General features: G+C 38.3%; 1 protein-coding gene across 1 annotated transcript; it reads right to left on the bottom strand.

Moving 5' to 3' along the window:
• Window positions 1-466: 466 nt before the first annotated feature.
• LOC146464915 (major vault protein-like) lies at window positions 467-24,425 on the bottom strand. Its single transcript, XM_085129193.1, has 30 exons — window positions 24,277-24,425; window positions 21,814-21,947; window positions 21,032-21,098; window positions 20,233-20,287; window positions 14,931-15,088; window positions 14,396-14,487; window positions 13,757-13,826; window positions 13,570-13,664; window positions 12,646-12,712; window positions 12,398-12,539; window positions 12,093-12,194; window positions 11,494-11,584; window positions 10,878-10,938; window positions 10,696-10,790; window positions 9,926-10,010; window positions 9,432-9,488; window positions 9,215-9,265; window positions 8,203-8,248; window positions 7,814-7,893; window positions 7,480-7,539; window positions 6,635-6,713; window positions 5,973-6,115; window positions 5,633-5,733; window positions 5,245-5,335; window positions 4,319-4,408; window positions 3,859-3,904; window positions 3,306-3,370; window positions 2,510-2,590; window positions 2,153-2,233; window positions 467-1,385 (listed from the first exon to the last, which is right to left on the bottom strand). The coding sequence occupies exons 1-30, from the start codon at window positions 24,328-24,330 to the stop codon at window positions 1,272-1,274; spliced, it is 2,553 nt and encodes an 850-aa protein (XP_084985319.1). The 5' UTR covers window positions 24,331-24,425; the 3' UTR covers window positions 467-1,271.
• Between the last annotated feature and the right edge of the window lie 53 nt (window positions 24,426-24,478).

The raw sequence follows: 24,478 nt of genomic DNA, 5'->3' as shown, positions 1-24,478 counted from the left end.
AATGACGCCATAAATCGTCTCAGTAGAAAAATAAATCACAAAATCAAGAATATCTCGCAAGTATTGGAGTGATGCTGCTCAAACTTGGCACCAGAAATGTACCTCGGATATTTGGTTCATAACAGAAAGGGACTGGGGCGGAGAGTAATGACAACATCTAAATGGCTTTCAGTTTGTGTCTGGCGAACATTATCGGTGCCAAGTTTGAATGGGATCACTCCAACATTCCCAGAGTTCTTCTTGTTTTGTGATTTATGGCGTCATCAGTTTTTAACAAAAACTTGACTATCTCTGGAATGAGAAAAGATATTCCAAAATAGAAAACGCCGTTCTTCTTCTCTATTTTTCACTTGATATGCACTTTAAGGCATTCTGCGAGCGGAGCCTCTATAGATTGAAGAAAGGCTCCGCTAGCCGGGCGACATCAAAAAGATTCGAAAATTGAAAAAGAAAAAATGCACAAAGCTTGGGTCAAATGTCTTTCATTTAGTTCATGTTAGCTGTCAAGTACAGTTTACAGTCACAACCGTGAACGCTAGGAATTATTCCTGGAATGTTTATTGTTTTGTGACCAATCAGGGGCAAAATAAAACCACAAACCACAAACATAATTACGGTAAGTTACAGCTTGCGGTTTTTTCAGTTCATATCTGATTGGTTTTCTTTCCCAACAGAATAAACATTGCAAAAATATTTCTAGAATTCTTGTTTTTTTTTGTTGTTGTTTTGTTTTTCACAGTAACAGTGCATTCCTATCGAGTTTATTTATAAATATTCAATTGCTCACAATGAGTATGCAAAACTATTATTCCAATAAAATATCGGGTATCCTTTCTGTTCAAGTTAAATTAGAAAATAACGGAGCTGCTACTAGTTATCAGTGCCAATATGTCAACATTTTGCCTCAAAATGAACCGGAATTCATCATGGCACAAATTTCCATTTAAAAAACATTTCCGTATAGCTCCCAAACACGAAAGGTGAAAAGTTCCTAGCCTTCAGAAATTTACATCCGCACGCACGATAAACCGGGCAACAGCAACTGAGTAGAAATACGCTCATTTGCGAGTTCTCTACATCCTTCTTGAGTAAATTATTATATTCATTTTTTGATTTCGAATCTATTCGCAAGGTGAGTAAGAAATTCTACCTAGACTTATTACCTAAATGTCAGAGTGTATACTTGTGTTAACTTATTTTTATCAAAGAAGTTCTGTATCATTTTAAGTGTGAACGCACTGCAAAATTCCATTGTTGAGTTAGGATTATCTTCAGCTCATCATGCCGGGCTGAACAAATCCGCCAGAGGACTGGTACAAGTTCAGCGGTGTGGACCCATCGGTGATTAACACATTCTGTATCCCCAGTCCCTTGAGAAGGCCAGCCTGCCCGGGAAGGAATGGTATTGAGAACCATTAACCTTGATGAAGGCACTTCAGAAGGAGTGGAGGATTAAATCTGATGGCCCCAGGGCCCATTTCTCGAAAGTCCCGGTAACTTACCGGGCCCGATAGACACCCATAGGGCCCGGTAAGTTACCGGGACTTTCGAGAAACGGGCCCCCGGCCAAATTTAGATCGTGCTATCCAGCAAACCTTGAGAGGTTCAAACCGCCCATTTCTCTCGGAATAATGTGGATAGGCGTTTGTTTTGTTGTATATTTTTGTGATTTCGTGTCATTGTGCATTTGCCATGCATTACCCCCAAAACACGTTTTATTCAACAATCAGTTTCACCTTTCATTTACTAAACACGGTATTTCTGGTTCAACGCTTTCATCAGTTAATATACCACTGTGTTAAGGGCTCGGAGATTAAGGGAAAGATGTTGAACGTGAATCGAAAAGTGGAGAGAGAATGAGTCCTCACAAGAGCCTGACTAAAAGTCCCATTTAGTTCCCGTTCTTAGTTTTTCTTCTGGCCCAGAGGATGAGGTTGAAATCAAACAGAGTCCTCACAGGAAATGACAAACTTCATGACTGATGGCACTACATGACATCATTATGACGTCAAATTGCTTAGCAACATTGTAAGACGACATTCTCGTCCCCAGAGCACTGGCGGCTTTTAGGAATAAGTATGGTACGAGGGCTTGAGTACCAACCTCGTTCCCAAGCTGTTAAAATACGGGAAATTCTATAAGAAGCAATTACCTGGGAATCAGGACCAGATCGAGCAATTTTGTTGATCGTCTTCGAGCCTATGGCTTTCATCATTGCAGCGAGTTTGTTAGCCTGGGGAAAAGAAAAGTACGTTTAGCGAGTGAATTACAGCGTGAAGTTTCAAAATAGGACATGGTGACGGGCGTGGTTTAACTAACACGCGCACTTCATCGGATAAGAAGAATTCGAGAACACCCGCCAGAAAACCAATTGAAGTTCAGTTCTGGTCTTCAGTTGGTTTGCTGGAAGCCACGGGATAGTCGATAAGAAGGGGCGAAGTAGTTAAACGTGGCCGGTGTGGAAATGCACTAAGGATTTTCTCCACAATCAAAGTAAATTGCTTCGTACCTCGATATTGGCTAATTCCTTGGCCTTTTGTATTTCCAGCTGATTTAGTTGTTTCAGATGTTCAAGTTCACCTTGTTGTTCCTGGAAACAGATACAAACGTTAGGAACATTTGTACGAGCAAACAGCTCGCGTATTGATACGAGAGTGAAGGTGTCGCGTCAAAAAGTTAAAAGAATTATCGTTTCTGTTTTAAGAACGATCAGACTTTCTGTCAATACGGAAACGATCCGCACAAACGATCAAAAAAACGCACCGAAAACGGAAGTTTTCAAAATCGCCACGACAACTTGAAAACAGAGATTGGTCGCTAAACTAACTCTGCACGCCAAAAAAGGACAAAATCAACACTTTTTAACAACTTTGGCTTCCGAAAACGATGACGAAACAATAGAGAGATTTAGGATGGAGTTTATGGCAAACGGCAACTGACGTCAGGCCACTGGTTTGCCTTTCCTCAAAAGAATTAGTAATGTAAAATAATTCTGGCGTTTGATGCTAATGCGAAAGTACTCAACTTCACTTCGAATCGGAAAACAGCAAGCGGCAAACGTAGGATGATACCGGTTACGTGGTCACTTTTCCCTTTGTCGCAAATGTGATCCTAAGTCTCTCTAATATTGTAAAAGGTCACCAGAAAATAGCGCGAACAATAGTACGACGGGCGATATGGAATAAGTCTAGGCGGAAAACGTTTTAGAAAATTTCATTTCCAAATAAAAACGCGGTCGTAAACGCATACGTTGGGCGAGGTGTAAGACGCGGCTCTTTTCCTTGATTTTCTAAAATAATACTCACCATTTCTTGAGAGTGTAACTCCGCGTTCAACTCGACTTCTGCAGCTTCTGCGTTCAGTTTGGCAACTAAAACAGGGAGAAATTAATTCATCTTCTTACATTCTTACAGCTTTGAGCCATTCGTTTTATCCTTAATTAATTTGACCTCGTTGCTTCCTGTAGTAAAATTAACACTGGAAAGCTTTTCAAAAAGAGAAACAGACGCCTTAAGCATCTGGACTTAAATTTTAGTGAAATTAATAATCAATAAAGATTTTTTCGTAAGATTTTTCCCCTTTAGTTTTGAGTTAACCTTAAGCTAAAAATTAACTTTTAACAACATTTTTAACAAACGGGATGAAACTCAGTTTGATCGTGGATTGGCGATAACCGTCTTTCGAACAACCGGCGGGCACTGGTCTTTATTCTGTTTAAGATTATTTTAGCTTTGATGTAGATGAAATTCCTAAGGGTGAGCACTCAAGTGAAAGACACTAATCAACGCAACCCTCTTACTTGTTGGTTACGCGTGGGACGAGAACTTTGGCAATGTAAAAAAAATACAAAACTTTTACCTTCAATCGCACTTTCACCTTCGATTAGTAACCGTTCAGCCTGGGCCTGTTGAGATAATCACCAAACATTTTATTCAGTTTTTGAAGGCGATTTTACACTTCGCAATGTTTCGTAAAACTTGTCTCGGAAAATGGTGCCTTGTGGCATTACACGTCAAATTATGGGAAGTAGGATGTTATATAGCGCAATGTTTGAAAAATTAATTGCAGCGTTGCCACGATCGCTACGTTGAGAAAAGTAGAACTTCTACTGAGTTTTTGCAAGCGTTTTGTACTGAACAGGCCCAACACCCTGTTTGTGTGGTGTGCTATGCTTTTGAATGGCGGTGTTGCTTAGAAATTTCACCTTTAATTATAATTAAACAGACCAGAATGAAATAAAATCGCTGACAACATGAACAAGTTGGCCGCCGTTACAGATACGAACATCCGGGGTTTAATGTAAAATCATTCCGCTGACCTGCGCTTCAGCTTTTTTCTGTCCCGATGATTCCACGGCAGCAGTGACCGCTCGCAGTTCAAATAAACTCACTCGAGCATTTTCAGCTTCCTGAAAACAAAAATCATCAATTCCACAGTGATCAAGTTGGAAGAAATCTGTGTATGACAAGAATCAGGAAAGTTCCTATTTGGATCCTTCTGTGTTGCCAGTCACACCATCTATTATAATATTATTATAATATTACCACCTATTACCATTTAGCATACCTCAGTGACCGACTATCGCGTAACGCGCAATCTGATAGGTTACACAGGTGCCGTCTATCGATCGATAGACGGCAGTTTGTCAGAGCGTGCGCGATTTGGCATGCATCATTGCACAAATATATCAAAATTCATGAAATAAAAAGGTTCTTTTGCTTCTTAGATCGATCACTGAGGTATGCTAAAACAATTAGACGGCTCGCTCTCGGTTTCTATCGCCTTTGATAGTTGGCTCGGGGCTTCGCCCCTCGCCAACTATCAGCCGAGCTCGCCGTCTAATTGTTAAATATTAAAAGTTTCAGCAACGCATAGTATGAAATCAATTCTTTCTTTCATCAACTTTTTTTTTGTATTTCATTAGTTTCTAGAAATCTGGATCGTTTGCATCAGTAAAGGGTGTCCTTTCGAGGCCATCTGAATCTTACATATTTTCTGTGCTTTCATTGCAGTCGGTTTGAAATAATTCACAAGTAAGTACGAAGATAATTGGTTGGCCTTTTCAGATTTACTTCCTGGTTGTTCGACCTATTTTGACTAAGTATGATCTATCAAATTAACTCCTGCAAAAATCCTGTGAAATTCCATGACTTTGGCACAAGACTGGCAACCACCGTAGCTGTCCCTACGTCCAACACTCAGGCCTGAAATTTGAGTTGACATTTCATCGTCTGGTAAACTGACCTTTTCGTTGGTGAGTTTTTGTCTTTCTAGCGATCCTTTGGCCATTTGTTCCGTTCTCTTCGCTTCGTGCTCTGCTGCTCGCTCAATAGACCTGGAGTAAAATATTGTGAAAACCGTTTACAAAACAATTTGATTTACGAGCGTTAAAACCCCAGGGCGTTTATTTCTTCTGGGGGATGTTCATATTTACAGAGCGTCTATATCCGTTAAATTCAAAAGCACTTTACGAGAAATTAAAAATTACTAAAATACTAAAAACGCGCGTTTTTGAATCATTGCAATTTAATCCAAATTAAAGATTTATCAGGAGCGAACAGGTTTATTGAAGTAAATATTGTAAGCTCACTGTAATCGTGAAAGTACAAAAATATTTTTAAACTGAGCTTACTTGGTTGAAATTTCAATGGCCATCTGGACCGATTTGCTGAGGCTTTCGCTCATATGTAGATCCACCGGCTCAATACTCTGGATGTCAATGTTAGTTACCACCTACACAAAAACAGAAACGCTTCGTGTAAGATGACATAAGAACCAAATAGTCTTTCTAGCGGTGTTTTGATTTCTAGCTTTGCCGCATCTGTAAGTAGGGAAGATACAATCCAGGAAATTGACGGAAAAAAAAAAAAAAACACGTAACCTCAAGTCAAAGAGCTTGTGAGCCGTGCTATGCTCAGTAGTTTGAGAAACTATCACACCCAACTAAATTAAAAACGGAACCATCTGCTTACAAGTTGGTTCGCATCAAATCGCAGTCTTTGTTTGATTTTTCCGTCTTTATCCACGCCAAACACAGCTTTCTTTATCACAGATGTGGAATAACGATGAAACTCATCAAAAGAAACTTGTGCTACCTTGCCACGGATCCTGCTGGCTGAATTAAGACAATAAAGTTAATAAACGGCGGTCACGATCATGCAAACAGACAAATAACGATTTCAGCCGGGTAAGTTTGCGGGAAAGTGCTATTTTCAAAACCTGTTTCCAAAATATCCAGCAAAATAAAGGACGCAGTTCGCTGTATTTTTTTCAATTTATTTCTGTGTTTGTATGTTTCCTTCACAGTATAAAACTTCAAACGTCAGGCTACAACAGTGCTACGTTCCTAAGTAAAACACCCACCAACTGTTGTAAGAATAAATCCACTACAAGATGTGTATAATTCATGAAATAAGTTCGGCATGGCAGTAGCGCGATGTTTGAAACCAAGTTGTGGTACTGCTTTGTAGCATAAAAGAAGTCTGAAACACTAATGGAGTATTTCTTGTACTTTTCGGAAACCTTTAAGAGTTGTCTTGATAGAGAAAACACTGCTTCTTCGAGACGACCAGTCAGAGCAAGCGCTTATTAAAATATTGGTTTTTAAACGTTTATTTTGAATAACGTTTCATACCAACGCTCTTGCACGCATTTCCAATATAATCCGGCACAGAAAAGATGGCTTGTTCTGATTCGTGATTCCCCCATTCAACCTAAGAATCATAAAGAAACAACTTTCGTTTTTCTATCTCTTCGTCTTCCAACACTCAGCTAACAAAAAAAAAAAAAAAACACCAAAACACAAAACCGCGAACATGTGTCTGCGAGTGCAGGTGCGAAGATTGTTGATCCACCCAAATTCCCTTGCCAGCCTTCATCCAGCTCGCTTCATCGCCACAAATCAGTACAGGTCTTTCTCGTGCTCTCGCCACTTCTAATTAACTCGCATACTTTCGTGGAGTCCATTATCCACTCAGATTTAAAGGGAATCTAAAACTCTGTCAAAACCAACTTGAGGGAAAGGGGGAGGGGAGGTTAGGGGGGTGGGAGGGGTAAGACAATTTGGTTCTGGCCGAATTTGTTTCCTTGACCAACCGGAAAAGCTTTGTTTGAATTTTCTTTCACTCGGTGGCAAGATATTTATTTGCTTTGTCACGCGGTACACAGTCGGCGACGTTTTTTCACAATTTTGTTAGTGTTAGCAGCACATGCAGTTAATTTAACTTTTTTAATTTTTAATGTTAATCTCCCATCCACCCCCTCCCCCGCCTACCAGCACAGTCTTGGCGCTTAGTCAACTTGATTCGCGTTTTGACAAATTAAAATGCAAGGATTGTATTCCTTCGGTAAAAACTGTTGGGGTGGGGGAGGGGTCACTTGTCTTCTACAGGCTTACTAATAAGTAGGAATGAAACTGTTGGATGTACTAAAGGTAGAAACAGTCTGGATGAAGACGATTTCAATAAAAGTTTGCTTTACCTCAAAGAAGTTGTTCATTGCTATCTTGATCTTCAAGCGAGCATGATCGGACGTTTCAACCTGAAACAAAATTATTTCCTGAACAAACCTGCTAGATAACGTGGTACAAGTGTACAGCGAAGGTTGGTGGTTCACTTGGGTTTATGAATATATAGGTACCAACATTGGGCAACAAAACGGTTAGGGACTGAAACGAAAAACGGATGGAAGTATCCTTGCGATGAAACTTGTATATGCGACAGATGGCCATTTGCTAGCCCAAACAAGTTTTTATTTCTTCCGCATTTATTTAGTTCTCACAAGAAGAAGATACTATGCAATCGAGTACTCGTACCTCAATCACATCAGTGATAAAATCCGGCCCAAGCATCAGACATATTGTCTTCAAAGCATCAGGCTTTTTCGGTTTCCCAGCTGTAGACAAAAAGAATAAGTTTAACTGAAACGAAAACAAGAACGAAGAAAACAAGCTTTCGCAGGTGAAAACTGAAGGAGAGTTTTAACAACTATCTTGGGATCCGTGCATCAACGAGTACGTGAGTCTTGGCAAACGCACACAATGAAATATCATGCACGCTGATGAACGCAAAATGTCCATGCTCGGACCAAAAGGGCGAAAACTCAGAACGAAGAAAAATGTGAAGGTTTTAATCTGATATAGGTGCACTAGAGTTTACTTAGTGGTCACGAAAAATAAAGCGAAACAAAAACAAATGGACTCACCGCTCAAGCTAAGCACGTTAAAGTTCTCATGTGGTCCAAGTACAACCTTAAACAAAACAAATAAAATAAACACTGGTTGTTACTCAATTCGTGGAGTGCTTTACAGGCGTGGCCACTTAAGGGGGCCAAGTCAAGTACGCCTGAAGCTTTAAGTTGGTTTCATGAGCGTGAATATGTGAAATAACAGATTTGAAAACTGCGGGTGAATTATTTTAAAAATACACGAGACCATTGCAGTTAACAACGCATCTTTAGCGGGCTAGACTGACGGGATTTGAACTCATGAACCCTGGGATACCAGTGCTGTGGTCTACCAGCTGAGCTATCAAGCCAACTGGGGGCTGGTCATTTTTTGAACTCGTAATAAGCCAATGGGGAGGAAGACATAGAGTGAATATACGAAAAATCCGGTTGATGAAGCGCTTAGCCAGAGTTGCAGAGGTCATGAGTTCGAATCCCATTCAAGCGTTTTTTTTTTTTCAGGCTTTCTTTTCGCAGCTGCTCAACTTGAGTTCATAACTGCGATGTTCTTCCATGTATATAACTAATTTGGTTTCCAGGAAACGGTCCTCAAAATCTGATTGAATAGTTACAGGATAAAGTGACCACACTTTTGGCATTACGGCACGCAATTTCCCTTTTTGCTAAAAAAAAAAAAGGGGGGGGGGGTTCGAGATAGTCAACAGTAAATTAAATATTGTAGACAGTATCCATAGTAGCGATAGCGATAGCGAGTGTTTCGCGATGTAGCCACTTATCAAACGTGTCGAAGACGCTTCAACAAAACAAACCTCAAAACTTGTTAAAATTTACTTACTACCTCGATCTTTCATCAGTAACAAGCGCATGCGCTTGAACTCTAGGGAAATGTCTTTAAGTATTGCAGGATGTTTAGCTGGAACGAGAGGTCGACAAGGGCGGGAAAATGAAAGGTTCAGGATGTTTCACAACACCACGTAAAATTAAAAAAATAACTGTTACTGGAGAGAAAACGCGACATTTGCTTACTTACAAGGTCTGGTCCAAAGATCACCCTCGCTGTCTTCCGTAAGTAATCATAAACCTAAAGGGAAAATAGGTCATACTTTAAGGGAACATATGTATGCTATGTATACAATTTTTGTCGTTTATGTACAACTATAGTCTCCTCTTTCTTATAAAATAGGCTGTTCTCTGTGAGACATAAAACATATAGATCTGACATTACACGAAACAACATAATGAGTCACCTGCACTGCAGTGTTTCCTGGACAACGGTACACAATCACTCGTGTTTTGTCACGGCCCTTGGAGGAGAATTAAAACAGCATTTCAGATGACTATTAAAACAAAACATTCCCTGTACATAAACTGCAGTGAGGTGTTTTTTTTCCGTTAGCTTGGTAAAGCTTTATCATGGTCCCAGAATCGCGACACAAAACTACTAAGTCTAGCGAGCGACCACGCAGTGAACGTTAATAACAATGTTGGTAAAACTGTACTTGTAAATTTTTTGCCATCCTTCTCAAAGTAAATATTTCGAAATGTTCCGGCCTAAAACCCTCGCAAAATGCATGGGGTTGTTTTGGAAAGCCACTCCAAATGCCTTCAAATATTTTTCATATCTCTTACGGATACTCCCCCCCCGAAAGGACCTTTGGAAATCGTTCACACCCGTTGAAGACGCTATGAAAACTGTTTTGAAAATTACAGAGAAACACATTGCACGTTTTGTATTACATACCGCAGCACGTGCGATTGTAGGATCAATAGACGATTCAAAGTACGCCATTTTCCGAATGTCACCACTACCGATACCTCCGCCACTCCTATAGATAATAAATGAAGAAACATTATTATGCATATCGAAACATAGCAGAAAATATTACTATTTTTAAGCTTCAAGACACTTAAAAATAAAGTCACTTCGTTTAAATATTTAGCAGAGGGCATACTACTCACTGGGGACACTCGCCAGGTCAACGGTTGATTTAGAAATGTTGGTTTTTGCGGTGAGAGGAAAACCGGAGTAAGTGGAGAAAAACCACTCCGGGCAAGGAAAACAACAAAGAAATTGCTACCTGGGGATCATCACACATTCGAGTTCTTGTTTGGCCAGTTTGGTGATAATCGGCAAAAGTTGAAGATAACTCTCCACCGATTCTTGTTATTGTTTGGTTTAGCCCACCCGAAAGCGTCACCGCTTTTAACCAATTCTCATTCATTCGTGGGGATCGACTATCCCAAAAATTTGTGGAAAGCCGCCAGAAATATAACACAAGATTGACTGTAGCTTTAACACTGGTTCAGTTGATTTTCTGTGGCCTGCGAAGCGGACAAGACGTCGGGAGAGGGGTAGGACCAAACCTCCTGCATGTGCCAACATTGCGCGACGGATGCCGGGTAACATTTCAATACACACACGTGAACCTTTCCATCCGTAAATGATCTGGCAAGAAGACCGTGATGTTCTTTAAAACAATAAATAAATTAAAACAATTAAAAAAACCTCACTTGAGAATATTTTCCACATCTTCACTTAGTTCTTTCTCCCACGGTTCCTCATACGCCTTCAGTAAATATGACTGGGGGCCCATTACCGCTCGGACCTGACAAAAATACATGAAAAAAATAAACACACTTTAAATTGAGCTCAAAACAAAATACTGTTGAATATGACCAAGGTAGCTACTTACTGCACCGCTCTGGGTATCCCTGATATAAATTCCTTCGTTTTCACAAAGAGGTATGGCTTTCCTAAATAAGAAAATCTCTATTAACATTACTAGATGAATGAAATTTAAATCAAATGTGTGTCCTTTCCAATATGCGGTGGGTTTAGAGGTTGTCTGTTAGTGAGACAGAATGCAGCTTGAGAGAGATCTACAAAAAGGTCATTATCTCGTTCAGCAAATTCAATGTTCCTTGAAAAAAACTGAGGACAGTTTTGAAAATGAGTGAAGTTAGCTCCCTTTTTCTTGTTTATTCTCGCTCTCAGAAGTATCTTTCAACATTTGGTTGAGTGTATTTCAGAAAAATATCAGGGTTCCAGATAAGAGGAGGGTCTCAGGTCAAAAACCTGAGAAAACTGACTTCCTGACCCGACCAAATGAATGGGGAACTTAAGAAGATTACGTTAGAACCACACTTATTGACCCCTCAAAATTCTTCATCAACTCCCTCACTTTGAAAGTTATCTGGAACACTGAATATCTTTGCAATTCAGACTCCATATTCACGTTAATTCCTTCAATAACCTTACGAATTAATTACCTTTATTTCGAACTAAACATGGAAAACAAGAAGCCTAACCTTCTTGATTTAACAGTGACCTCTATTGGTGGAATATATTCAGTTGGGCCAAAGATCATCCAGCGATCTCCAGGAGAACGATGACACTTCTCTGTAAAAACAAAAACAAAACACATTTTAACAATATGAAACTTGGCGCTTGCTGTGTGGCTACGCAGCATCAGCTAGCCAGTTATGTGACACTAACAACCTGTTTGAAACTAACGCCCTGTCCATCTCTTGAGAGTCGACAAAGTAAACATGTCAAAAGAATGCATTTTTAAATGAAAGCGGATTAGCCCTGACGTGGACAGGCTAAACGAAATGATTTTGTGAACAAAAATAGCTTCCTTTGTTTGTAGGCAAATGAAAACCAAGATCGAGCAATACTGGTAATATGACTAGTCCACGTCTAAGTGGGGTGGGGGGGGGGGGGGTGGATGAGGTCGGGTTCTTGCGCGAGTTACTCGGCGGCGGAGCAGCCTTTAAATTTTGTTGCGTGTTACGTGAGAATGTTCACTTCGATAACATACTGCAAGATGACATACAAATGCAACTGCCTGTTGAACTTTGAAAGACACAGACTTTTTACAGATAGCTGGTTTGCAGTGCACACTCACTTTTCACAGAGTCATCATCAAAATGATCAACAGCAGACAACACTAGAGCTTCATCAGCTTCCAGAACATAAGAATTCAATATTCCACCATCCAAATCCTCACCTGATAAGGAAACATAATCACAATATTATCAAATACTCTCTGATAATTTGAAGGTGAGTCTAGTTTTTACTTCCCACAGATGTTTGGTCATAGGTATATAAATGCACATTGTCACTCATCGCAGTGTATACAATATTATTGTCCCCAGTAAGGCTGAACTATCTAACAAAATAGATATTAAATATTCTTTTTGCAAGACTCACCCGGATGCAGGAAAAAGCTTATAACTCCTTTACGCAGCTCTCTCTTGCCCAGCTGATTACGCCCCTTGCTGTCCATGGGATCAGTAACAATACAGTACTCTTGACGAGACAGTACTGTTTGAGACACCTCTGCTACAACTTCCTATTGGTTGATTCACACAAAGGACATTTGTTAATTATAGGACAATCATAATGAAACAAATCCAAATATAACAATAATTATTTAAATGAATAAACTGACGCTTTACCTCAGACACCTCTGGAATGTACATCTCAGTGTCTTCTGAAGTGACAAGCCACTCATCTCCTACATTTCTACACAATATTGAATCGATATTGAAAACTATAAATAAGTCACCGAAACAAAAGATCGATGTTACCTAGCTCCATCATTGACCTAACTTATTGCTGCGCATGTTAACATATTAATTTTATTTCCTCAAATAACCAACTGACCAGGGTGCTTATTTCAAAAATATATGATAAGTTTTCCCCCTAATAAACTAGCTTTGAGTTTTGGCCACCTAGAAGCCTGGGGCAATTTACCCCACCTCCCGATCCTCTTGTCAGGTGAAGTGGTAAGAATGAAAAAAAAAAAATAAAATAAGAGTTTAAGGAAAGGTACCTAACTGATACTATAAATTACATTGAAAGTAAACTAGCAAAGAAGCTCACAATTATGCCTCGTTCATTAGGAGTGAGCATTTCTGTATAAAACCCGTGCACTACAAATATTAAATATTAAATATTAAAATAGTATTACACAGGTAGTGGCATCATAGAGTTTTAGAGTCAGTTTGAGCTAAGTTCAAAATTCAGCCATTTTAAAGGGCATATATTTTTGATAATTGTTTGTGAATTCTAGTTTTAGTCCTTTTATCTCTTTTCATATGGATGATTTCTCGATTTCTTATATAGCTTTTTAGATCTAGTTTTTTTTTAACGCAGGACCCATGTTGATAGCAGTTTTTATAACTGAAATGGTCATCCTGCATAAATATGTTATTATTATTATTGTTATTATTATTATTATTATTACTTGAAATGAGTCTCCCCTCCTCTATAAAGACCGCTTTCTAATAAGCTGCTTTTTCTTGAACCCTGAAATTAAATGGGCTTCCTGGCAAGCTAAAATTTTAACAGACTTAAAAAATGAAGTTTATTGATCTCACCTCTTTTTCCCGAGTGCATCAACGCAAGTCTGCTTTGCTCTCATGTGCAGAGCCTTGTCCTCAGTGAGTGTGTGGGCATGCTCAATACCAACAACCTGAAAACAAGAAATGCTATGCTTTCACTGAAAATATAGTTGTAAATATATTGCAAAAAATCTATTTACAGATAACTAAGTTCTGATGAAACCTGTTCATAGACGCCGGGTAGATATGCTCCAAGCTCTCTAATCAACCACTCTTCAGACGTCACACGTTTCCTGAAAAGGTGAATAAAAATTTTCAGAGATGAGTCTGTAAATTAAACAGAAAGATTACAGGAAAAAGAATAGAAACATTGACATGTAGTATTCCCCTCCTGGTAAAATGTAAAAGCCATTAGAAATCATATTTTTTAAGCTGCTTTATACAGGCTAATGTTTGACCATTGGCTGAAAACTTTAATTTTCTGATGCATTGTGTAGTTCCAGAAATATCTATCCCCCCACCCCCCACAGAGAAGGGACTAAAAATTCCAGGAGGGTGGGGAGAGGGTCCTCAAAGGCCAAACCATTAAATGCTTTGGTCTTTGAGGACCCCCTTTCCCCTCCCTCTGGAATTTCCAATCCCTTTTGTGAGAGGCGGGGATATGGATAATTTCTTGAACTATACAATTATTTCAAAGGGAAGTATGAGGCTAAATTAGAATTTTCAGAGGGGTGCAGGTTGGGGGTCATAGAGAAAACCCCTTCCATGGGAGAGGTATGGACATTTTCTGGAATTACGCATTAAAGTAAAATAAAAAACACAGTTCACATACATGTATATAGTAAGTTAAAGAGCAACATACTTTCCCCTCTTGTCAACAAGGCCCTGCTTTGCTCTTAGCCGTAATGCTTGTCCGTGTTTAATAATGCAAGGTTTTACCCTTTTCACTATTTCCTGCAAATAGTTTCACAAAAAGTGGAAGCTTAATATGTAACTGTAATATATCAAAAAATATCAAAAAGGAAATAAAAAAATTCCCTATTGAAGATGTGTATGATGTAATGAATATCCATGGGGTTGATATGAATATTTTCTAAGACCACACAAATAATAGGTATATCCTAGCTGTGAGGAGGTAGATGCAGACAGGGGTTTGAACTAACTCCCAGGTCCTTCCACAAGTGTAATACCTTGGTGGCCCCTTTCCCATCTCAGTTTACCCATTTCAATTATTATGCAAAACTGCCATTGTTTTCCATACTTCCCAAGTCTTCTGCGAATTTCCCACCCTGTTTCCTCATAGGTTTCTGTGCCCCCCTTGTCCCTGCCCTGTACAACACACACAATGATACTGATGTTTGCCACAATACATGGAAGAACAAACAGTTATAACATACAGCGTAAGGAGTTGGCTGGTAGGTTAATGGCCCTTCAAGCTGCCACAAATCTCCAGTTTTGCGCTCTTCATCACCATCCATGTGGTCTATGACAGCTGCCAATTGAAGGCCTTCATTTGGTCCAACAACTGGAAGTTTCCTGATTCCAGATTTGTATCCTGTAGATAATTGGCAAAATAAAAAAATAAATTTCTTATGGCATAACGTTTCCTATATAATATAACATCTTATATAATATATCAAGACCACAATGATCAAGACTGATCCACTGAGTGCCAGTATTAAGTATGTCCAGTTTATTTATTTGACTATAAAAATCTGTGATGTGATATATCAAACATGAGGAAGACTGTTTCATCAGATATCCAAACACTAAGAAGTAGGTTGAAAAAACGAGGTGGAGCCGAGTTTTTTTAAATGACTTCGAGGTGTTTGGATATCTGATGAAACACACTTTCGAGTGTTTGATATGGCTCCTCAAATGATCAATAATTCTTGGAGAAATTCAAGGCTAAAGTTGGCAAAATGTTATCCTAATGGTAATTAGGATCACATATCCAAACCATGCTCACGGTAACGATTTTCTTTGTTTTTTCTTGATGAATTATTAATTAGTTTAAGAAAAAACATCTCTCAAGTTCACATTGAGTCTAAATGACAAACAAAATTGAGTCTATTAAAAAATACTAAAAAAAACAATAGATAATTAAGTAAAAAAGAAGCAACATTCAGTTAAGCAAAGAGTTTTACACAGACAGAGTTGGTTTGCATGTTCAACTTGGGATTAAGCTCTTGATGAACAAGTGAGGTGATCAGTTTGTTTATTATTATACTGAAGTGTGAGATAACAATTAACCTGGTGAGCCCTTATTAGACTTGAAAAGGTAACTTTGAACTTGCTTACTAAAGAAAAAAATAGGCAGTCTCAGACTGCATGTGTCTACTGCAGTACTGGTATTAATAGAAATGTGATATAAAAGAATTGAAGAAAAGGGAAATAAGACTGATATGAAAACGAAGAGGGAGGAGTGAAAATAGGATAGAGATAAAAAAAAAATGGTTGTCAAAATGTTGCACAGAATACTACAATGCAGGTCAAAAGTAGTTGGGACACCTGTCCAATAATCATGTATTCCAAGTAAAGTTGGCTTTTTGGGGTCACAATTGGAGCGTACCACCCCCCTCCCCCCCAAACAATGTTGGAAGATGCAGATAAACAGTATTTTTGTTGAAATCTGTGTTGTAGTGTCAAATCTCAACATTGCTTGGGGGGGAGGGGGTGGGGGGAGATTATTTCAGTAGTATCTCGCTAAGTGTCCCAACACTTTTGACCTGCATTGTCTGAAAACGACTAGTTGGGAAAAAGCCCTGTTAACGTGGTCAAGGGATACCAAGTTACCAAGGCTAGAGTTTTAAGAGCTTTTGATTGTATTTGTACTGAAACTATAGATAACACAATTGCCAGTTTGAACAAAAGGATAGAAGCTATCCTTGCCTCTAAAGGCGGTAGAACCAAATATTAATCACGCAATGCGGAACTGTGAAAACTGAACATGCTTTATTATTTACACTTCAGTATATTCTGTGAATTTCTAAAGCGTGTAAAGTGTAACTTCATTTTCATGCTATCTGAGGAAAATGCTTGTGTAAATTGTAATTGTCACTTTGTAAAACTCGTGACAACGAGAAGTTTATCACATGCGTGACATTTGCATTTTGTTGACGTAAAGAACTGAACATTACTCACTACAATACTCACTTTAAATAGTGGAGATTTATGCAAATTGAAAACGTATTTGACATTAAATGAACACAAATTTAGAAAGTATGTATGTTTTCTTTAGTTTGAAGAAACTATTTTTTTCATTATATGAGTTATTACGCATTTTCAACTCAGTACTCAGTAAAAGCACAAGAAAAGAAAGCTATTAATTAGCTCTTTATATAAAACATTCAATTTACTGAGTAATGTTGTAAACTCTATTCAGACAAGTTCCTTTGGAGCGCATTATACAACAATTGTTTTTATATACTCAACAAGAGTAGCCGGCCATAGTTTATTTTTAAACACTGTTCTTCATTGATGCGAAATGAATGCAAACGTTACTGAGTATTGTCGCGAGCATCATGTCGCCGTCAGTCAGCAATGTAAACATTGCTAGAATTCTCTAGAATGAATCGTGCAAAACAATGTCCACAGGGCGCGATTTCTCGCTGTTCACTCTGTGAAATGGGCTTCCAGAACCGGAAAAAAGACCATCTAATGTCCATCATGTTTGTGTTTGTCTGATCTATTGCACCGGCTCTAATGAAAACAATCGGGGCATCCGATGTAGCAAAAAAAGGCGTGTCGCGCGTTAGTTCAATATCTCTTAAACAAAAGTTCTTTGGTGCGGGTAACTGGATTGTATCGCCCTCTAGCGCCTGGAGAAGATCAGCCCACGCGATTATTGTTGGATTCCACCGAAAGTCATTCAAAAGAATGACTTCTGCTTGTTCCGCGCCAACCCATGCGAAGGAGCCCGTTGCTGGATTACAGAACGTGTTATAAATTATTTTCAATGGCGATAACATAAAAGTCTTTCCAGAATTGGCAGTTCCATACAAATAAATATTCCGGAATTTTCCTCGACCTTTAGACAGGGCTGTATAAATCGCATTGCAGAAAACCGAGGGGATTATTCCTTGGTTGTCGAGAACCTCATTTGCCGCCACAAACCACCTTCCTTCGCAACCGTCCACGCATGGCGCATCTTTAGATTCTTGTAAGAGCTGTATTCGCGATTTCTTCAGGCGAAGACACTGCTCTTCAGCGTGAGAAAATTCTTTCGCTAATGATAATGCTTCATCCACCGCTTTATTCCCGCGGTTTGCTATAAACTCGGCCAGACAGCGTTTTCCTTCTCGTTCTTGAACCATCGCCAAACATACAAGCTCCAGCCTTGTGGATATTGACTTCTGTTGAATTAGTTTACAAACGTCAAAAACACTTAGCCGTGGATCTTTGATCTTTCTTTGATTCGATACCCCGCCTAGTTTGCGTTTTCTTTTGTTAGAAGCGATTGCATTTTCCGTTCGAGGACAAGTAGTTAAGTCTGGATGACCCACAGAATGAACCGCTTCGAGGTCTGATTTCGTGACATACTTGTAGGCGCTGTAATATGTATTGTGGCGGTCACTGAAATGAACTTCGATGTGGAATTTTTGGCTCAAGTATCTCTTTACTTGTAGCCATCTACCTCTCTTCTTCAGTTTTACCGCCATGTGAAAATGGTACTTGTTGAGATCGCCATCGGCATCGGTAGTGGCATGACCCTCCATGCTTACCACCCAGTGAGAGATTTCAATGTTAAAGCTATTCCATGCCTCTATTATCGCTTCGCCAAACGTCTCTCTACGGAACTTTTCAGTGTCTGCGCGACTGTACGTTATAATGTAAACAACTCTCTGGCTTTCTGAAGCCTCCATTTTCTCATTGAGGACAACACTCTAAAGAGCTTTCAGAGCCGCGCGCTCACAGTATAACACGATTTCTATGTAAACAACAGACCTTGTGGGCAGCGGATGGCATATCCGATTTAATAAACAAAACACCACGTTTTGAACTCTTTGAAAGTGAAATAAAGCTCATCGTTTCTTAAGCGTTACAACAGTGTGAACATGCAAGTTGTTATTTTTTACCCCGACTCACTGATCTGCATGGTATTCATTTGTCTATCTTTTTCCTGATATACACCTGTTGCGCCTTTCCCGTATCCATACTCTAATATGACAATACGAAAAGTGCGGCAATTGAAATTCCTTGTATATTGTTCACAAATATGTTCTTCTTGCTTACCAAACAAGAGTTCTCATAAGAAGCCCCGCTTTTCATCGACCAATAGGCCACAAACCTGATCTCTTTCAAATACTCACTTTCAGACAATGCAGGTCAAAAGTAGTTGGGACACCTGTCCAATAATCATGTATTCCAAGTAAAGTTGGCTTTTTGGGGTCACAATTGGAGCGTACCACCCCCCTCCCCCCCAAACAATGTTGGAAGATGCAGATAAACAGTATTTTTGTTGAAATCTGTGTTGTAGTGTCAAATCTCAACATTGCTTGGGGGGGAGGGGGTGGGGGGAGATTATTTCAGTAGTATCTCGCTAAGTGTCCCAACACTTTTGACCTGCATTGTAGAGAGATTGAGATTAAGCTGGTATCGTTTACCACAAACATTTTGTATGAAGAGAACTGTAACTTTACTCTAACATAAACAATATATTATATAATCTTACAACGTGAACCACAACTTTGTACTGAAAGCAATGCAGCAAAGTTCTAAACATAAAGTACTGAAAGCAAAGTTCTAATCTGAAACGAGGCATAAAATGCAACAGAAACTATGAATTGATCTATACTGAACTTATGCATGGCAAGTATCATTCTTTAACCCTTTGACTCCTGTCGTGTTTCCATAGTTTTTGCATAAATTAACTTTTTCCTAGAGCCGTTTAAAATGCGCAGTAGATAAATAAATATTGTTGGCTTCCAAAATTAACTGCATATCAAACTGGAATGATTAAAAAAATGTTTTCTGACGTAAAATAATATCATTACCTATTAATCATTTGCCAAAAAACACACTTGAACGCAAAAATTGCTAAAATTCACAGCATGTTGATGAAGACCTTTGGCATATCAAATTTCAACCCGCTTACTATGCAAATTGTCCTTGATTACGCATCTGTCCCTTCTCAAACGCATATATGAATTGACAAAGACACAAAAGTCAACAAAAAGCTTTTCCAACAAAACATTTTATTGAAACAAACGATGCATTTGCTATTTGAGGCAAAAAACTTTCAGTTTTTTTGCATGCGTGCAAACACGCATGTAAAATTTGAAGACACTCCGTGTTTGTTCAAAGCGATCACTCGCAGTAAATTAAGGCACGTTTGCGATGAAAATTACAGTCGTTACAGACTTCCAGTTCAAATCATCACTTAAACTATTTGTTAAAAGCAAATTAACATCGGAAAACATCATTTACGCTATTGTCGCCACTGTCCTGATCCGGAAATACAATTGCTTAGATCTCGGTCAGTCGAGGATTAGCGTCGGCTTTCGATAGGATTCCATTTGGGATTCCTGTGGCATTTACACTCTTGCACTCTTTCACTCAACCCGATGACATAGTGTCTACGCTTCTCTAGAAGCCGTAGACACAATGAATTAAGATGTAACTTCTAAATGAAACATGGCTGTGATCAAGTGCAAATGATAAAAGGAAGCAATTTTATTGTAGCTGAAACAGTGTTACCTTTCAAATTTTTTGCCCCTTCAATGGTTTCACCAGGGTAGAGAGGAAAAGGCTCCTAAACAAAGATGGAGTTTAAAAATCTTTAATTACAGAGATTTTCACTTTTCTACTGGCATGCATAGTAGGGTACTAGGTATATATGTTGTTAAGACTCAGATATAGTGGCAAGGATCACATTTTGAAGCACTAAAGGTTTGCTGTGAAGCAAACTTACCCGACACAGTAAGTATTATGAATATTTTAAATTCATTTTCATCTGTTGGTAGCAAGCACACTTAATACATTGCATAACTAAACACAACTAAAAAGGGTTTAAAATGTGGCTTTGAAAATCATTTAAAATTGAATTTCTGTCTACAACAACTGAACACATAAAATAAAATATGAATCCCTATGATGATTAAAAAAGTAGGACTAACAAAATAATTGTTCCATTTAGTATTATTACTCTTATTCTGTGAACTAGGGTAAAATACCTTGAATCTGTTACTACGTAAAGTTTTTGCATGTCTGTATTTGTAAGTTCTTGTTACTTTTTTCAAGTGTTCCTGTTCCTGTATTCATCTGTCCTGCCTCAATTAGTTTTGTAACTATTTGCGGGACAAGCTGTTCATTGTTATTTTTCAAATAAATTGTTGTTGTTGAAATATATAATTTCGGAGCTAATGATTTCAAAATACACCCTTCCTCCACCTCTAATCTCTATTCAACCCCTGCCTAATATTTAGCCTCCACTTCCTAAGGCATGATCATTTAATTTTAATTAGCATTTAAGGTAGTACAAAATAATTTTACTTACTTTAAAGAACCTCATTTCTCTGTAGCCATGGTGTAAATCACACTGCTTGCCTGGTTCACATGGTTCTCTAAAATGTTGTTTAATGGTAATAATAATAATAATAATAATAATAATAATAATAATAATAATAATTGAATATTTATCCAGGATAACCCTTCAGTATAGAATACTGTTATCAACGGGGTCCTGTTAACTAAGAATTAAAAACTTACAAATAAGAATAAATAAGTAGAACTGATATGTAAAAGCAAAACATGCACTAATTTAGAACTACAGTAAAAATTTACAGATAAAAATCGTCCAAGGCTTTCCTGAATAAAAATCTAGAATTAATGCTTCTCAGACTTAAGGGTAAAGAATTAAATGTCGAGGCACCTAAAAAATAAAAACTACGGCGTGCAAAATCTAGTTTGACCTTGGGCAGTTTTGCTGCTTTCCCATTGTAATGGTTAATGATTATATGAAGTTAAAATTTAAATTAATTAGCAAACTAATCAAAGCACATGAGTGTATCCAAAGTATGTAAGATACTCCACCCTGGTGAGTGTACATGGTTTAATTTACCCTGATATGAATCTCTCTCGGATACATAAGAGGTTTTAATTTTTAGCTTTCTAAATTACTATTAGAACAATCTTTGTGCATAATGGTAATAAAAATAATTTTTGGAACCAAAATGTGCTTCAAGTCTGTGTGTACTTCCTGGATAATAACCATTTAACAAATTATGTTTTGCATATACTTGATCATCATAAAAAATCAAAACATTTGTTTTTACTTACTTGACAGGATTCTCTATGACACAGTAATGACCTGGTGGGATGACAACATATGGTAATGGCCCTTCCACTAACTGATGGTTATCTTGAAGAATTAAACTTTTTGGTCCAACCTCCAGAACAGTCACATTTGTGTTCTACACATGGGTAAAACATTAATCATGTAAAATATCAACACACATTTGTCAGGGTTTAGCTTTTGCTAATAGGCCTCTACAAAGCAGCTATTCATGGATTGATAAAGATCTTATAATATTTTCTACATACAAATACCAAAGAAATACTAGGCAGATGTGAGGTAATGAGATATTAACTTGCAGTGCTTGTTAGCAAACTTTCTTTAAACTGACCAAGTAATTGTATCATCAGTGATCATTTCCAGTATTCTCGTGACCTGTAGTAGTAATATTGTCAGAAGAAATAAGCTGCTAACCTCCACAATTTGAGAAAAACATAACCTAAGGGACACAGCCTCTGTACGGCCAAACTGAAATAATTTCAGAAATCATGCACAATCTTAGGGGAGGAGGGAGGGAAGGAGGGAGGAAATCTATTTAAGGCTGCAAGATTTACATATCACGCATTAGCATTTGTCTCAGTATTGTGGCAATGACCGTTCATTCTGTGGATCTACCATGTTATTTATATTCTCCTCCGACATACTTAATCAAGACTTTACTCTACTCTTTTAGTAAAGGCAGATAAGAAACTTTTCAAGGTTCATTCAGTGGATCCCGATTGCCCACTTAATCACATTATCCCGAAGAAGAAAGAAACTAAGAAACAAAAACAACTTAGAAACAAAACTGCACATCGCGCGGAGATTAAGACTGATAGATTTAAAAATGCTTTTGTAAATAGGCTTATTTTTAGATATAATTTTTAATCTTTCTTTTATCTCTTCTAGCAATAAATGTAACTTACGATATGTCTTTTTATCTTAGGAGGATTATTTGTTTATTTATTTATTTATTTTCTTTGCTAGTGAACGCATCAGTGAAACAAAGCAGCAGTATATTGTGCGATGAAAATCATCAGGCCATCAAATGTCCGGGGGTAGACTTATACCTGACCCCTGAGATTGAGAATATAAATTATTGAAACATTCCCACACAAAATCGGTATTTCCCCTGGGGTTTGAAGCAATAGTTGTCATGGGATGACGTACATGACGTCACAAATAAAACATTTTCGTTGATTTTCTGGTGCGGGAACCCTCGAAGAAATAAGAAAAAAAAAAACCCTGACAATTCAGAAGCATACAATAATTACACGGAATGCCCGCAGGGCATGACGTGTCTAGGTTTCGGTAGGGTATCTTTTTTTTTTTCTTAGTCGTAGTCACAAATCGCCACATTAATTTATGCATTAAAATATGTCCTCCCCTGGTAGGGATGTATTGTTCTGATTGTCTTCAACAAAAGCGGCCCAATCAAAATCTGTTATTCGGGCACATATCACGAGAGAGGGGACCCACTCATCCCTTCCTGTGTGACGTCAAATCATTATTTGATTTATTCATTAAACCTTGATTAAATTCTATCCTCTCCCAGAAGGGATTTATTGTTCTGATTGTCTTGAACAAAAACAGCCCAATCAAAATCTATTATCGGCGCGTATATCACGAGGGAGGGGACCCACTTATCTCTACCTGTGTGACGTCAAAGCAAGTCATCATTTCGAAAAGTTGTTTTTGTTCAATGGCCGCCACATGTATGAATTTAAGACTTTGATCTGCCGTTTTCAGAGAGAAAACAAACCTTTTTCAAGCAGTAAATCGAAACAATAACTTCAAGGTAGTACTCGACAGTTGAAACGGTGGAAATTGGGAGAGTTCACAGCAAAGAAACTCCGCTTTAAAAAACAGATCGAATTATCAACGCGAAGGATTAGAGCTAGAGGAGGCCAGACCAGTTCAGCAGGGTCATGACGTTATTGCATAGTTATTTCTGGTATGATTCCTAGTAACACAACGATAAGTATCACGCAATATATCTGAATAAAACCATTCAATCAATTATTTCCATTGCCAAGGGAGGATAGTTTTTAAATATCTGCGAAACATACAATGGGGAATAATTGGGGGTACATTAAGCATTCCGTGTAATGCCATTAGAGGGGCATCTTGTTTTCATTTGATTGAGCTTCGTTTGATCAGTGGGATCTAGTTCTTTCTACATGCAAAGAGAAAGAGAGGTGAATTTATATATTCAAAGGACAAAACGTCCGTGCAAAAACTACATGCATCCAAAACAAAACCTAAAAGGGTTGCAAAAAAATACCATTAGCAATGAAACTTCCAATAATCCATGCATGTCACCTTGTTCACCTGTCAGAAGAATCAACCCCGATATCGAAACTACAGAACTCTTCATATCATAATCCTGCATAATCGCAGCTGTAAACAAATAATCGACTCGCATGCATACGAATAAAAGCCCCCAGTTTGATTTGCGATGTACCTACCAGGTCTAAGAGGTGGATATATTGCATGGGCTGGATGCGGACAATTTTGTTCATCTTGATCCTGCAAAAGTTCTCACGATATGGCTGGAACAAATATTTGAGGAAAGGCAAAACCCCTAAAAGGAAATGCTCATTACCAGTGCTCCTCGGATTAAGTGAATTTTTATCCAAATTTGGTTTGAAAAATTTCCCGCGAAAGTCC

This window comes from Pavona decussata, unplaced genomic scaffold, assembly GCF_977016875.1.
Source record: "Pavona decussata unplaced genomic scaffold, jaPavDecu1.1 SCAFFOLD_161, whole genome shotgun sequence".
Taxonomy (NCBI): domain Eukaryota; kingdom Metazoa; phylum Cnidaria; class Anthozoa; order Scleractinia; family Agariciidae; genus Pavona; species Pavona decussata.
Note: the sequence above shows the minus strand (reverse complement) of the source record. Positions and strands in the feature narration are given on the sequence as shown.